Below are 16823 nucleotides of genomic sequence, written 5' to 3' on the forward strand. Positions count from 1 at the left end.
ACACTCCTCTTCCGATCCGGGGCGGCCGCGAGCTGAACGGCACCGCCGCCCGGGCGCCCGGCGGCGCGGAGGCGGGGAGCCGGCGGGGGCAGCCGGCGGCGGCGGTGGCGGCGGCCAGCGCGGCCGTCACCTACGAGACGTGCTGGGGCTACTACGACGTGAGCGGCCAGTACGACAAGGAGTTCGAGTGCAACAACAGCGAGAGCGGTTACCTGTACTGCTGCGGCACCTGCTACTACCGCTTCTGCTGCAAGAAGCGCCACGAGAAGCTGGACCAGCGCCAGTGCACCAACTACCAGAGCCCGGTGTGGGTGCAGACGCCCAGCACCAAGGTGGTGTCGCCGGGGCCCGAGAACAAGTACGACCCGGAGAAGGACAAGACCAACTTCACCGTCTACATCACCTGCGGGGTCATCGCCTTCGTCATCGTGGCCGGTGTTTTTGCCAAGGTCTCCTATGACAAGGCCCACCGCCCTCCGCGGGAGATGAACATCCACAGGTGAGAGCGCGTGCGCGCGCGCGGCCGCCCGGTGCCGGTCCCCGGGCCCCCGGGCCCCCGGGCCCCCAGCCTCCCGCCGAGCCTCGCCCCTCTTAACGTGCGTCCCGGGTCCTCAGCACCACATCGCTCTAACTCTCTGAGACCAGTTTCTCCCTGGCTTCCTTGACATGCACATAAATCACAGCTTTCTTATTTCCACCATTTCTTCAGAGTCCAGAACGCATGCTTTGGTGGTAGGGGGATTACGGGGCAAAGTAAGGATCAGTGGAGTCCATGAAGTTTGAGCCTAGGAATTTTACAAATTCTATAACCCTGGATGGGAGGGGGTGCGAGGGTGGGGGTGGGGTCCGGGGTTCAGTTTTCAGGGCAAGTGGGCACTCTGGGGGGTAGGCTCCTCTTGCCTTTGGTTTTCTGAGTCTAACCAGCACATCCTCTTCGGTCTAGGATATTGAACAATGTTGGAACCTTCCAGGAGGGAGTAGCAAGTGATTTAGTATAAGCTGCGTGTTCCCTGTGTGGGACTGGGGGCGGTATGGAAGGGATGCCTCCCGGGTAAGAAGGCGTAAAGATTTCTCCATTCCATGTTGACCAAGGGCAGATGGTGTCTCTACACTGCCTCTTGCCCAAGCGGGATGCTTATTTTCCTGCCGAGACTGGAGGACTTGGTCTTTCAAACCCTGTTGGCAGAACGCTCTGAGTTAACATTCTTGCTGTGTTAAGCCCAGTGGGCAGCTTTTACTGCTTACAGGGGGGGTGGGTGGGTGGGTGGTGGTGGGGTAGCCTCCTCCCAAAACTTATGCCAAGAGCTCAAAATATGGCAGTGCTTGGCCCCACCCTGACCGCCTCCCACCCCACCCACCCTGGCTCCCAGGGAGTCCTTAGGGAAGGCAGAGCCCAGAGAACAGGAAACCAGACTCTTCACAAGGCAGGGACCGATGCACCCAGGGGAGGCAAAGTTAGCTCAGCTTCCAGTCCCCTCGTGATGATGAATGGCTGGACTTGGTTCAGCAGAGTCTTTCAGGGAACAAATCCTGCCCCAGGACATGCCTCCATTTTTGGCACATGGTGTGAGCACTGTCCCGGTAACCAGGACCCCCTCCCCCCTGACCAGTCCTGCTTCTGAGTGTCAAGCAGGCCCCCACCCCGAACCACACAGCTTAAGCTCATTTCTATTCTTTCGGCCTGAAAGCCTTCTTCCCTTGCTGCTGTGGACATTAATCAGCCGGACCCTGATGAAGAGAAAGGCAGATAGAAATTTCTGGGCATGATTTTTTTTTTTTTTCTTCCTTTGAAGGTGTTGAGAAAAGATGATACTCTTTGGCAGGTTTTATTGAGTCAAACGCAGGACGTGTGGGTATTTCAATAGTGACATACATAGTTGGGTGTTAGAACTGGTTGCTTCCACAAGCAGACCCGTGTATAATCCACACTCATCACCCTAAGGTGCCACCGTCCCCCAGTCCCCCCCATCTTTTTTTTTTTTAAGATTTTATTTATTTATTTGACACACAGACACAGCAAGAGAGAGAGCACAAGCAGGGGGAGAGGGAGAAGCAGGCTCCCCTCTGAGCAGGGAGCCCGATGTGGGGCTCGATCCCAGGACCTGGGATCATGACCTGAGTGGAAGGCAGACGCTTAATGACCGAGCCACCCAGGCACCCCCCCAGTCCCCCATCTTATCTTTTAGGTAGTGAGTCTGTGCCTGGCTGGTCCCTGGCACGAGTGGAGGAATTGTGAGAAATGGGGTGCGGTCAGTCCATGTCTCCTTTGGGTCTGGTCTGGTGAAGGGTTCTCGCTCTTGGCTCACCTTGGAAAGCAGAGAAGGCATAGCCTATGGGAAGGCACCTTCCAGAAGCAGATGTACCTGGTCCTTATCGTTCCTCTACCTACCTCCAGGCCCCAGAGCCTTGTTTCTCTTCACCTTCTCCTGGCCTCCTGGCCTCTTGTCCCACCTTCCCCTGCTGGTTGATTCCCACCAACCTTTCTCTTGGTTTCTTTCTTCTCTGAGCCACCCCCTACCCTGCCCTTGCCACCACCCTACTGAATGTATTCATCATCACCTGGGAGGATACTGATGATGGTCTTTGGATGCTGGCTCTGGCCTCTGTTCTACTGGTTTGTGACCCTGGACATGTCCCTGTCCCTCTGGGTGTTTTCTCCCCTCCTCATCACCTCGCACCCTCCCCCAGCCCCAGACTAGGGTGACTCGTTTGTGTACAGGTGTGTGGCTCAGGGACTGGTGATGGCGTCGGAGCAGTTTCTCTCTGGGGTCAGGGAAGGAAGGTAACTGTGGAAGGGAGCTGAGTCCAGCCTCAGACCATGATGTCAACATGGGATGTTTCTCCCTCAAATTCACCTCCTGATTTTATTCAGTTCACAGATTCTCTGCTGGCAGCTGCAGTCTCGCCTGCTGGGTGCTTTGGAAACCAACATACCGGTGCCTGTTTGGTGGGGGACAGTGCCTGTCTCTGTGTTTGGGGGAAGGGGACAGAGCATGAGCCATCCCTCGAGGACACTCCATGAGTGACCTTGGGCAGGGGGTGGGGGGGCGGAGGTGGAACTCAGCGTCCAGTTCTGGGTGCCTCAGGCACAACAGCATCCCACCTCGACCTCTCCCCTCCCCGGGGCGGGTCAGGCTGAGCGTGCACATGGCAGGGAGCTGCTCCCCGACTCCTGGGCGCGCGCCTTCCCACGACGCATCTCAATTCGCTCACACTTCACAGGTCACCGCTTGCCATTCCGGTGGGGGGGAGGGGTTCCGTGCAGAGGGTCTCTTTGGGGACCGGAGTAGGGAAAAGGGAAGAGAGAACTAGTCCCACCTCATGAGTTTTCCTTAGGGAGAGTGGGGAGGAGGAAAGGATGCACCCTCGCCAGGGGTCAGTGGAAGAAGTGGGCTGTGTGTGTGGCGCCATATGCCTTGAAATAGTTCAGCAGAGACATTTCCTTTCTGGAAAGGTGAAGGATTTATTCCAGCGAGTGATCCTGTCTCCGAAGATGGGAGCTGGGCAGGCAGGGGCTGGGTCCGAGGGAGGAGAACCGCCTCATCAGAAGGGATGTGGGAGGGTTAGGAAGGGGTAGAGGGGAGGCTTCCGCCCTGAGATCAGCCATCTGCCTCCTCCTGGTGTCCCCAGGCTAGCCAGCCCTCTGCTTGCCCGTGGCACACATTCCTTAGAGCCCAGCTTCCTTTCAGGGCTCCGGCCCCCGCAGGGAAGAACAGATTTAGTCTTTTCCAGAAGTGATTAGACCTTCTTGCCATCTTGTTTCTGTGTGAGAAGTCGGTGTCTGTCGGGGAAACTCTCAGCTCTCTGGTGACGTGAACAGAGGATCAGTCACACTCGGCTGGACCCCAGGGAGGAGGAAGAGATGGACGGCCCGAGGGACCAAAGGTTGAGCTGTGCTCTGGATCTGGGGAGCCACTGGACTTGGGGTGCCCACCTTTCCCCGCCGGGGCTCCGTTTCCCACCTGGATCGCTACCTCACCTTCCCCTATTCACCTTCCCCGGCCTGAAGCTCAAGCTGATAACCTGCAGGCATGCCCCGAGTTTAATGCTTCCTGAGCCTGAGCCGTTTCTGCATTGCTTCCTGGGGCTGTTTATTCGCCAAGGGGCTGCGATGTTCTCCCCGGGGGGCAGGGGCTTCGGCCCAGGAAATGGGGCCCTAGGAGCTGTCTCACATTCAAACCTGTTCCCTCCTCCTTACCTGGAGGTGATTCATTAGTGTCCTGGAGATGAGACTCTCCAAGTGAGAAACTCTGGCTTTTTTTTTTTTAGTGGCTACTTAGCAGCCGGGGCAGAAAGCTGTTAGGGTGCTTTGGATGTAGTTGGTGGAGGCAGGGCTGCCTTGGGTCCCCCCACTCTACAGGGATGGAGGGGATGGAGGAATTTGGGGTGGGGGTTCGTGCTCAGGGTTGCGGGCAGAAGAACCTGAGCCAGATGCGGCCGGGAAAGGGGAGAGGTGTCAGGAAGCGACCTGACAGCCATCGGGGGGGTCCTTTGTCTTTGGACTCCTCAGCTTGTTTCTAGAGGAATCAAGAGAACACTCTGTTCCACCTTTTCTCCCTCTAGAAATCCATGGCAAACCCAAAGAGGCCTGTTATGGGCTGCCTGACCACATCGCTGCAATAGCAGGACCCCTTTGCTGGCTGATTTCGCGAATTCTCTTCCTGGATTCGCAGGCTGTGAATTGTCACCGCATCCCCAAACACTCCCATTTCTTGGAGCACTGCGAGCTCACTATAATGAATTGATCTAAACAGAGAGTCAACTTGTTTTTTACTTCAAATAGAGCAGTTGGAAGGACAGGGAAAAAAAAAAAAAATCTTGCCTTGGACTGAAGGTCTGAGGCTTGCTTGTTTTCTGTTGCTTTGGAGGGAAGAAAAATGCATGCAGGGAAAGCAGGGAAATTGTAGAAGAATTTAAGGAGGCTTATGGAAGAGGGGTTAGGGAAGGACACCAGGAAGACAGGAAGAGGCAAAAATGGCTAAAGGAGGGAGGCAATGGGGTGAGAAGCGGATGCGGTGCCCGGGTCCTGGGCTACACGCAAATGCCTTCGATTCCACAGAGGAGCCCCACTTACCTGCTGGGGGGCGAGATACGTCTCAAGCCATATAACGTAAGCCTCTAAGGTGGGGATTACCTTGGACACATAAGGCTGGCAGAGTTCATTCTTGATTGAGCAGGTCAGCTGTGCAAACTGCTTTTCCAGAATCTGGCACGTTGACAGTTCTGTCTGGTCTGTTGCTTTACTGTCTTCTTGTCCTCTTGCACCCCGCCCGAGCCCAGAAGGCACACACATGTGTCTTCCTTCCCCACCCACAGCCGCACCCCAGGCTCCGAGCGTGTTCCTCGGGAGGAATCTGCTGCTAAGATAACAAGAGTTCGCCCACAGTTGCTAGATTGCCAAGACCCAGGTGGAGGAAAAGTCCAATTCACTGTTTTCAACCTATTTTAATGAGAGATCAGATTGATTTGGCAGTTGATTTCGATCCAGGGGTTCGGACAGCTGAAGAAGTGAGCTGATGGAAAGAGGTTAATTCACCAGCCCCGGGCAGACATGCCCACGGAGGATCCAGAGTAGAAGGGAGCTATACCAAAGGAGGCTTCGTCCTTCCCCCTGCACTGCCCGATTTCTCCAGGGCCTGGCAGCATCGATTGCCCTTAGATCTTAACATTTCTGGCTGCCTTTCCATAGTGAGTAGGAATCCCCCACTCCAGGCTGGAAGGGGCAGCCAGCCACTGGCCGTGGGATGTCACCCCTCCGCCCCGTGCGATGTGCTGCATAATCTGTCTTTAGGATTATGGCAAACTCAGGTGCATCTTGTCTTACAATCTTGGTTTTATCCCTTGACGACGTCCATCCTGTAGAACCACAAAATTGCCTTCCAGACTTGCGGGTGACATGTCTCAGATTGTCCATGGGGAAGGGACTCTATTAGAGCCTGGGTTAAATTTGTTTTTTAAATATCTTCTGATGAGATGTTTTTTTCTCCCCCTCTTTTCTCTGTTTTGGGAAACTCCAGCCCATTATTTTTCCCTGAGTCACATTTCTGACCTCATGTTTCTAGTAGGTACTGCGGATGGGGAAGAGGGCTTGGTGCAAGGGTTTACCCATAAACCCTCAGAGGGTCTCCGTCCCTTGGCTTTGAGCAGGCTTATTTCACACCTGTTCAGGATAGATTGCTCCCCCTGTCGTTCTTCCTCTTCTTTTATCTTTAGAAGTAAAACCAAATCGTCCTGAAAAGGCAGAGTAATATAGTTATCCTTGAACAGCACAGGTTTGAACTGCATGGGTCCACTTACACACAGATTTTTTTTTTCAGTTTTATTCTGCATTTTTTTTTTTTAACGTAGGCTCCACGCCTGACGTGGGGCTCGAACTCACGACCCTGAGATCAAGAGTGACATGCTCTCCGCACTGAGCCAGCCAGGCACCCTCAGATTTTTTTTTTTTTTCCCCAAAGATACAGTGCAGAACTGTAAACGGGTTTTCTCTTAGGATTTTCTTAACATTTTCTTCTCTCTGGCTTAGTTTATTGTAAGAATACAGTATATGCTACACCGTAAGGTACAAAATATGGTTTGGCTGCCGTGTTATTGGGAAGGCTTCTAGTCAATGGTAGGCTATTAGTAGTTAAGTTTTTGGGGAGTCAAAAATTATCCTTGGATTTTCAACTGAATGGGGGGGCGTTGTCGCCTCTAACCCCTGCCTTGCTCAAGAGCCAACCATACGTTTTATTATTTTGTCATCATTATAGAATTGTAGAATTTTTATTGCAGGCCAGTCATGTAGCCTAACTTCCTGATTTTATAGGTGAGGCGATGCCCGGGGAGGCCAGATCACATGTCAGGGGTCCCTAGCTGGTGGGTGGCGAGCTAGACCCGGAAGCTGGGGGAGGGGCCTGCGTCCTGGGCCCGCCCACTTTCCTGCTCAGGTGCAGCTCAGCAGTGAGCGCCCATGGTGGCTTCACTTTTTGCACCTGTTTCTCAATCGCCACCAGAGAACTTCCAGATGTTTAGAGGTGTGAGTGAGGGCCTTCTCCCCTCTGTCGCTTCCCTACATTGCTTTGGTCCTTCCTCCTTCAGTTTGATCATCCCCTAAAATGATTTCTCTCCGTCTTCCGGGGCGCCCTTGCAGTTTTCTCCAGGTCCTTTTGCAGAGGGCGATAACCTGATCAAAGCACCATCCTTCAAATAAGATCTGAGGGATGCAGAGCACTGAAGAAGGGGAATGCAATGAAAGCCAGAAAGTTGTGAACCATGGTAAGGGGCCACCGAGTAAAACTGTGGGCTGACCTCTGTAATTCAGAATGTGGGCGCTGAATGCTTTCTCTCTCTCCCAGAGATGGGGTTGGGGGGAACGCTGAGACCTACCAGGTTCAATGAGTTTTAGTTTTGCCAGAGACCACCAGAGACCTCCAGGCGCCCTGTGGCCCAGTGTGGGGAGGATTTCACCTTTGTCCTCCAGGATGGCTCCCCGCATATATGACAGCTCTCTTAGCCACAGAGGTACGTTCATTGGTACCAGCCCTTGCCCCTTCCCAGTGCTGGGGCATGACCCCACAGGGACAGGGTGTATACAAGGTGAGGGGTCTAGAGAAGCTTCTAGAAGGATGCCTAATGAAGCTGGAGATTTAGGTCCAGCCGTTCTGTGAAATTCATCTCGATGGCATGAGGTTCGGGGCCCGTGTCCTGCAATGTGCCTAATTGTAACTTTGAAAGAACCAGGACGTGTGTATCCTAATGTGTCCTCCTTCCAAGCAGTCACCCTGGGAGGCCCCATGCTGCCTCTTCTCCAGAAAATGTTGCCACAGTTCCTCTCCTGGAAGTGTTCTCGGAGCCCATGGCATGTCATCTTGAGTCTCCGTAATGGCACAGATTTTTATCCTCTTAGGGCAGATCTGATTCTTGTAAGCAGCGATGAGTCACGGGGCTGAGGCCGATGAATGGGGTAGGTGATCGGCCAGTTATTCGCAGACATAAAGAGTGCCTCCAGTAATGAGACCTGCTCTCCTGGGAGCCACGGCCGCTGTCCCCAGAGGCCGAGCCCAGAAGAGGCGTTCCAGTAATGAACACTGGCCCTGCAAAGCCGAGCCGGGCTCACCACGTTGGCCACTTTGCAGAGACCACTCTGCACGCATAAGGGTATCACCAGCCCTCAGAAAATCAGCTTCATGTCCTACCAGTGTGTCAGGGGCAGACAGGGGAGGCACTGGGAAAAGAAAGGAGTCGAATTTGCAGGAAGGAGTTCAAATAACTGCCCAGAAAGGGAGAACCAAAAAAAAAAAGAATGTCCCACATTTCTTCACGAGATAAGTAGACAGCTCAATTTAGATTCCTAATTTGATTCTGAGGGTCGAGGGACCCAGTTTCTTGGGGATGTGTGGGGCTGGGCTTGGGGTCAGAGCTGGAGGGTCTCTGCGCCCTCCCTTCTGTCCGTGTGGATGCCATCACCTCTGCGATCTGGCGTTCACGTGAGGTCCCCATTGGGGCCAGACAGCCATCGATGAGGTAGAAATGTTTACACGCGCAGGGAGGTGGGGCTGCCAGTGAGCATGGCCCGTAGATTCCCAACGAGCGTTTACTGCGCTCTCCTACCCCCCCGCCCCCAGAGTGCATGCGTGGGCTGGGGCACAGCCTCTGGCCCCGAAGACCCCCTAACGGGCACTCTTGGACCCTGGGAGGAGTCAGCCCTTCTCTGTGGCTGGAGAGCCTCCTTCCTCTGCTCAAAGGTCAGGATGGGGGGAAGTCTGTTTCCCGGAAGCTTACACAGCTCCGTCAGTTGTGCACCTGCAAAAAGCTGGCCTTGAGGAGGGCCAGAGGCCTCAGTGAGGGGGGGGGGCTCAAGGTCACGTGGATGAAACAGGGAGGGTGGTAGGGAGAGGCTCTCGAGAGCTCTCAGTCTCCAAGGCTTCCTCTGGGCCTGGAACCGTGCTATGCACTGGCCACAAACTGTCTCACTGCATCCTTCCTTCACCCTCTGGGGATCCGTGCCCATTGAATGGCCGAGGAAATCAACTCAGAGAGGCTTAGTAACTTGCCCAAGGTCACACAGCTAGAACATCGCCAGTCTCCGTCTCCTAGGGGGGCCAGCCGGTTCTCACCTTCCCAGATGTAAACGGGTCAGTGATGCTCAGATGCCTTAAGAAAGCAAAGAACCCTCTGCCTTGTGCCCTGGCACGGGTTATCGTGCTGAGAAATGGGGGCACCACTGCCCTACAGATCAGGGTACAGCAGAGCCGGGCTGGTGGCCTCGCTTACGTTACCTACAGGGCACGAGGCCACCAGGGCGGAGCAAAGGCCTGTTTTCTTTTTCCTTTTTTTTTTTTTTAAAGATTTTATTTATTTGACAGAGAGAGAGCACTACAGGGGGGAGCATCAGGCAGAGGGAGAGGGAAAAGCAGGCTTGTTTTCAAGAATGGATCCTGTTGGCTGAGGATGGTGAAGGCAATACGAAGAAAACGTGAAAAAACAAAAGCGAAGCAAAACACCCCGATTCCAGTGGAGGAACAACAACAGTGAAAACAACAAACCTTTACCGTATTGGCAGAACCCCCGGGGCGATTCTGCAGGAGTCCCAGCTCCAGAGAGTGATAGAGGCGCTAGGGAGAGGAAGTGATTTGGGGCCGAGAGGATGTGGACCTCGGGCCATTCCCAGTTTTAATTACTGAGACCTACAGCTCACAAACAGCTCCATTTATCACCACCCCCCCTCCCTGCCCCATTTATGACTTGTGGCACAGTGCACACAAGAGAGTTTTGGCCGGCTCACTGCTGATCACTGCTCTGGTCCTGTGCTTTCCCTGTTTAGTTCTCCCAGCTGTGTCTCCTAATTCCTCATGCTTTCCAGGTGTTTCTCTGTTTCTTATGATCTCAAATCCCCTGTCCTGAAAGGCACGCTCGAAGGAAGGCATCCCGGGGAAACTTCAGCGCCCCGGGCTTTACTCCCAAACTTCTGTTGTCCCGGTCAGTGGTGGTGGTCATGGCCATGGTGGTGGTCGGTGGTGGGGCTTGCACTCCCTGGCCTGTGCCGCCCAGGGCAGAGTCCCTGATTGAGGGGGGCACTCACCTGATTGAGATGGGGGTGTGGGAACAATTTCCCTAGCTCTCCCCAGGGAGGGGGTGTTCCTGGGCACCATTTCCAGTCCCCACCCCGGCTCAGACCCATACGGGTCAGAGGAACAGGAGAATCCTTGTTCCTCCTTGCCCAGGGCCACTGTCCCCACCTCGAGACCATGGAGGCCGAGTTTCAACCAGGCCCTGGGTGGCTACAACCTTGGCCCCGCTCCTCGGGTGTTTGGGAGAGAGGAGTCGCTGCTTTCTGCAGCCTTCCCAAACACTCATTATTCCTTGCGTTTTTGGCATTTGGTCTTGTGTACTGTTCCCATTAGCTCCGGCATTAAAGTCTCATTACTTAGGACATCTGTCCTCTGGACATATTCGTGGCTCCCTTAGCCAAATGTCCTCTTCTGGGAAGGATGCTTTCTGCTGTGTCCCCTCTTGGATCTTCCTTTGGTCTTGCTGGCCCAGGGAGGAAGGATTTGAACCCAAGAGGGCTTGCAGGGGAGTGGCTGTTCATTTTAAGTGGCGCCTGAGAGTGGGTTCCAGAGCCCACCCATCCCCTCCCTTTGAAGGTCTTGGGAATGCAGACCCTTGCCCTCATCCTTAGGGGTTGGGCGGGAATGGGCACTGGTCCCCACCTCTCAGGCACCAAGGCTGCTCTGGGCCCCGTGGAAGAATCAGGATTCCAGCTACCCAGTTGGACTAGCAGCTGGCCCTCTGTGACTTTTTTGACTGCATCCCGAGAAGTTTGCTTGAACTTTCCCAGGGGATGACCCCCCCACACCCAGAGGTGTGTGTGGGGGGCACTCTTGATATGACGGGAAATCACACAGCTTTTCCGTTCTCAGATAATCAGCAGGCAGCGTCTTGCCCACCTCTGGGCCAGCATCTTCTCCCCCAGCCTCAAGCATTCACAAAGACAATTGGATCTTTTAGCAGAGGATCTGTCAGCTTCTCTCTCCCTCCCTCTTTCAAGTCCCATCATTAAAATGTTTCTTCTCCTTCCTTTTGGTGTCTTTGTCCGCTGTTGCTTGTTTCTCCCATCTGTCCTGCGTTTTTGATCCCTCTTCACTTCCGTTGGGTTGTGTCCCTTTGCTCTCTCTCCCTCCGGCTCTCCTTGAACTTGTGCTGCTGTAACTTCATTAAACTGCATCGATTCAGACTCTGCTAATTCCGCATGTATCCAAATCGGACCTGGGTGAGGTTGTTTTTCTTTCCTCTGATAAAAATCTGTGATGAACAGATTAATGGCTCAGACAAGACTGCAAAGATTGTGCAGGACACACAGACCACGCGGAAGGACAGATTTTTCAAGCAGGCTCTTCATAGGTGCTGGCATGCTAATTACCAATCATTCTTATCTATTCAATGAAGTAGCTCTCCAAAGATCAATTTTTTTTTTTTTCTAGCCTAGTTTGTAATCCTGCAATGGCCCGGGAAGCAGTAAAAATGCATTTCCTTTAGAGTGTTTTAGAATTTCCATGCCCATTTCATTGATTGGGATTAGCCTGGTCCCGTTTCTGGTGAATTGGTGATGCTTGACCATAGGCTGCTTCGAATTCCCTTTTTAATTCCCTCTGGGGGCTCCTGCTAATTGCCTCTCTTGTTTCTTTTCTTTTGTATTGCCCTGAGTTTTTAGAATCCAGAAACTCTCTCTCTTTCGGCTTTGGGAACTCTGCTATGGGTTCTGCTGCAACTCGTTCCCTCTTGCCACAGGATGAGACCCTGGACACCAGGGGTTAGGAACCTGGGGTTTCCTGGGAGCTGAGATAAGAGGCAGGCTAATCCCACCTTGGGTCAGTTTCTGTCGCCATGCCCTTGGGTGAGGCCCTTGGCCCCGACTTTAGTCTGTTAGCCTGGCTGTGGGATGGGGGCTATCAAGTTGTGGAGGTGTGCTCGTCTCTGGCCCCATTCTGATCTCAGCATCCTTGGGAGGTTGAGGCAAGCAGAGTATACATCCGTACCGTCAAATCCAACTGCCCTGGGAGAAAATGCATTTTCCTTGCACACTCCCGTCAGGTAAGAATGCTGTCTGCAAATGGCCTCCAGTGACTTGTTTTTAGCATCTTAAACTCATAGAATCTCTTGGGTGAAAGGGACTTAGGAGGTGTTTTAGTCCTCCCATACATGTGCATCGAGACCTGGGCTCTCTCCATTCCTGGAGCTGTCCATTAGGTTGTTAGGACATAATTCTCGTTAATTCTTACCGGGAGCCAACATTGACTTCTTGGCATGAGGCATACTGAGTGGGGCAACCCAGAGGAAATGTATCCTTTCTTCTGGAAGACAAGAAGACTTCTTTCTCTATGAAGATAGCAGGGCATGCCCCCTTCAATCTCCCTTTTTCTTGGATAAACTCATCCCTAGTTATGAGTCTGTTCCTCACAGGACACGCATTCAAGTGTTTGTGCCTGTGTGAAGGAGGGTCACATAGAAATGGGCTTATAAATCTCTAACAGAACCCCCAAGTGACATTTCCAAGAGCAACATGCAGGTCTCAGTCATTCAGGCACCTCGTAAACATCTGAAGGTTCCTTTTGGGAAATTGGTTGGTCTCCAGGGCTAGGCACTTGTCCGTCTCCCCGACCATGATGTTGGGATGACACGTGTGTTTGCTTGTCTTGTTCACACCTGTATTTTACGCCTAGAGTAGTGCCTGGCACAAGGTGGGTGCTCAGGTAATGTGGGTGAACGAATAGATGGCTTAAGTAATTAAAATGGGGAGGGTATCGGGTGGTCTTTATGTGTACCCCACTCTTCTGATGGTTGCGTTGATGCGAAGATACTTGAGCTTGGAAATGCCAGTCATGTTTATGCTCTTTTTTAAATTTTTTTATTTTTTTAAAGATTTTACTTATTTATTTGACAGAGACACAGCGAGAGAGGGAACACAAGTGGGGGGAGTGGGAGAGGGAGAAGCAGGCTTCCTGCGGAGCAGGGAGCCCTATGCGGGGCTCGATCCCAGGACTCTGGGATCATGACCTGAGCCAAAGGCAGACGCCTAATGACTGAGCCACCCGGGCGCCCCTATGCTTTTTTTTTTTAAAGAAGGAAGGAAGGAAAAAGAAGGAAAAGGGAAGTAGGAAGAATGAAGGGAAAAAAAGACAAAACTCCAGCTGAATCCTTTGCAGCAAACGTTGCCCTGGCCAGTGTGATGCGTTTGCTCTTTTATGCCCTGCTGGAATCCTGATTTGTTTTGCTCATGATGTGAGTCTCCTTGCTTTTCGGTGGTACTTCATCTTGGAGCTTCCTCGTGGTCTAGCAGAAGCACAGTTTGTGACGGCCTCGCAGAGAGGAACAGATTGGCTGTCTGTTTGCACTTGGCTGTAGGAGGCCAGGTTCAGGGTTCAGGGAAGACTGCTGTGTGACCAGAGGCATGCCTGTCCTGAGGTCTGAGCGGAAAAGACAGAACGTGGGTGGTCCCTTCCAGGACGACCTGTGGCCAGAGCGTGCCAAGTGGCTCCCTGTTCACACTGAGTTTTGCTCATCTGGCGCCGTGGAGTCAGTCCCCCGGGATGCCCCTCTTCCACCCATACTTCTGCTGTGGTCCTGTGGGCTGAGCCTGTTGCAGACACGAGGAGGTTGTCTCTGGATTTATTTATTAATCAAATATTTACATAGCGCTTCCTGGTTGCCAGGTCCTGTCCTAAGTGCTTTACGAATATTAACTCATTTAATCTTCGTAATAACTCTTAAGAGGTAGACATTCTTTTTGGCCTTATTATTTCAGCTTTATTTTTTCAATGAGGAAACAGAACCACCGGGCACTTATGTAACTAACTGGTGATCGCCAGTGTACTAAGTGGTCAGCGTTCCCACCCAGGGACTCTTGCTCCAGCATCCCCACGAGGCTACCCCACCTTCATTTTGCCTCAGCCGTGGATTTCGGTCTGTGCACTGATGCCAAGAAAACAAAAGAAAAAAACCAGTGGCAGGTACATCTGTTAACTCCTGTGTCACCCGACTGCCCACGTGGCTCTGCTGACAAATTGTGGGGAGCATTTTTGTTTTCCCCAGTTCGAAGTGGTGGTCGTCCTTGGCCCATCGAGGTCTTTGATTCATTCTCAGACAATCCAGGTATTTCTGGAAAGTCTAGACTTGGTGTTGACGCTACCCAGTTTCCCACTCCTGGGTAAATTTTCACATGATTCATGAGGCCAGGAATGCAGTGTGTGGAGGGGATGCTCTGAAGGGCGGACGGGGGTGCCCCAGAGGAGGCACGTCTACATTCCGCCTGGCTCGTGGCTGGCCGTCACGTGACAGACCCCCAACAGGTGCCCGTCGGGATGGAGCAACGTGCCCTGCTTGCCTGGAAAACAAAGCAGGCGGGCCAAGCCTTCCCTCCCTGGGTCCCGCGGTGTTCATTGGCCACGATGAATTCCGATTGTGCCCGGGGACAACTCAGACCCCCAGAACAGCTCAGTGCAGATGCACAAACATTGTTACCACAACAAAGGAGATCTCCACACCCATTTGGAGCCTCTCTGTATGAGGAGAGTGGTCTTGTGCACACACAAAGCCAGCAGCTGTGTTTTTCAAGTGGACTGTGAGAGAACCAGGAATAAGAACTAAATGAAGCCGTTCTCCTTGGTCCGTGTTTATTAAAAATATATTCACTTCGATTGTCCGGAGTGCGTATTTTGGAGAATTAAAGGCATGCCGACTGCCCAGTAAACAGGTAGGAGGATGAGGTTACAGAGGACGCTAGCTCTTCCCAGCATCACGCAAAAGCTCCGTTCTCTGGAACTCAGATAACCAGAATATTTGATTTAACTAGAATAGAATGTCCACATTCTATTTCTAGGACAAATACAAAAGTAGCCATCAGAGATTTACTTAAGGAGGAAAAAATTAAAAAAAAAAAAAAAAAACAACCTTTCATGGTTCATCCTGCAGTTTTTACACGAATAGCTCCATTTTCCTAGAATAGTCTGCATTTTGCTTAGTGTTCTCCAAAGAGAGCTAAAGATTAGGCTGGTGGCCCTCTCATGGAAGAAACTTGCACTCTTAAAAAAAAAAAAAAATTAATTATATTCAGTATATTCTACTTAATTAGGCAGGAATGCGTTGAGAAAATTCTTCAAGATCAAGAGTGTTCTCATTAGTCCTCAGGAGTAAGAACATTAACCAGAATAGCTTATCCATGGAATAGTCGATCTGTTTGGCCTTTTATCATACCTATCCAACAGCAGAAATGTCTTCCTACTCCTCCCGGAAAGCGTAAGGGCACAGTTAGGGGTCGAAGCGAGTCAGCTTGCCTTGCCCTTGGCAGAGAAAAGCTTACTGGACAGTAGGTGAACTTACTTTTTCCCCATCTGTGGCATTTATGTGGCTCGGAACTCCCGAGACAGAAACTCCACGAAGCCCAGGCACAGTGGCTTCTCACTGGGGCCTCGTGCAGAACAAGGGTCTTAGTGAGTATGCTGGTGTTCTGCTCAGGACTTGGTGGGACAAAACAGTTGCCTGCTCAAAACAATGTAAAAACGTTCCAAGCGGCTGATGTTGATGACTCACGAAGGTTGCTAGAAATGGGTAGCTGAGCGGGAGCTGCTTCTCTTTGGGCCAATTTTTCCAGTAACGATTGAGCACTCTCTAGAACCTTGTGTTCAGAGATCATTAGAGGGATGCATTAGGTGGAGAAACAAATGTGACGGAGTGGATGAATGGATAATCTGGTGGTGTAAAGGCGGCCCTCTGTCTCTTAACCTACCCGTTGGTGGAATCTGGATTTACCACCTCCTAGTTGTGTGCCCTCGGGCAAAATATAGCTAACCTTGCAAAAATCTTAGTACTTTCAGCAGTTAATTGTGGCTACTGATAGCATCTACCAAATCATGTCATTTTGAGGATTAGAGGTTACGGTGCATGTGAGAGTTTAGCATTGGTGTCTGGCACATAGTAATTGCTCGATCAATGATAGCGGTCCATTTCCTAAGTCTTTGAGTTCCTGCTGAATTTCCCAAGCAGGCAAGGTCATGAAGCAAAGGTATGAAGGTTTTATTTCTCTCTTGTCAAGGGGAATCACGTGCCCTTTTTAGAAAGATTCCATGTCTCTTGAATGCAGGTGGCAGCACATCAAAATGTTGACCGGGCTTGGTCCCTGGTACCCAGATAAGTCAACACTTTGGGACGTTCAAACACCTTTCCGTTTCCTTGGGATTGCTGGCACTATTAACCAAGGTTTTCAAGCAGGTAAATCAGGGGTCTTGATCCAAATTGCTCCTTTACTGATCGTTTCTCCATGCCTAAATGTTAGCTGGCATTTGCTAAATTGGCCGACCCAGCTGGAGAGACCAGAAGGACTCACTGGCACAAGTGGACCCGGCACGGGGCAGTGAAGTGAACATAAGCAGCGGTCCCGTGAGCAAAAGGACACGCAGACTCGGGTCACGCGCCCCAGATTTAAATTTCTCTTCCATCACGTTCCAGTCCTAGAATCCGTCCGAGCCTCAGTTCCTGGTTAAATATCGGGGCGGTACCACCTGCCAGCGTCACGCAGGGTTCGAGTGGGTGTCACGGCGGATCAGGCAGGCGAGCGTGTGTAGAACCTGGTTAGTGCGGCGCAGAGGTGAGGGGGTGTCTCAGAGATGAAGATGGTGAAGACACAGATGGGGGCTCCTGAGAACCCCTGAAGTTTCCTGGCCTGAATGCTCACAAACGACTGTTTTCCCTGCTCCGATTTGCTGCCCAGTTAATTTACTCTCCCCTGCTCGCCACGCATCCACAAAAGCCAAGGAATCCATGTGCCAAAGGGAGCAGCGAACCAA

General features: G+C 52.1%; 1 protein-coding gene across 1 annotated transcript in view; it reads left to right on the forward strand.

Annotated features, from left to right (window-relative positions):
• Positions 1-8: 8 nt before the first annotated feature.
• The window catches only part of SHISA6 (shisa family member 6), a gene marked incomplete at its 5' end in the record, with an annotated part of 270201 nt that continues 253386 nt past the window's right edge, over positions 9-16823 (forward strand). Inside the window, one exon of the mRNA XM_032431681.1 lies at positions 9-499. Within this exon, the coding sequence (XP_032287572.1) occupies positions 9-499 (491 nt within the window). The remainder of the gene's footprint in view (positions 500-16823) is intronic.

Source organism: Phoca vitulina, unplaced genomic scaffold, assembly GCF_004348235.1.
Source record: "Phoca vitulina isolate PV1807 unplaced genomic scaffold, GSC_HSeal_1.0 scaffold47, whole genome shotgun sequence".
NCBI classification, from domain to species: Eukaryota; Metazoa; Chordata; class Mammalia; order Carnivora; family Phocidae; genus Phoca; species Phoca vitulina.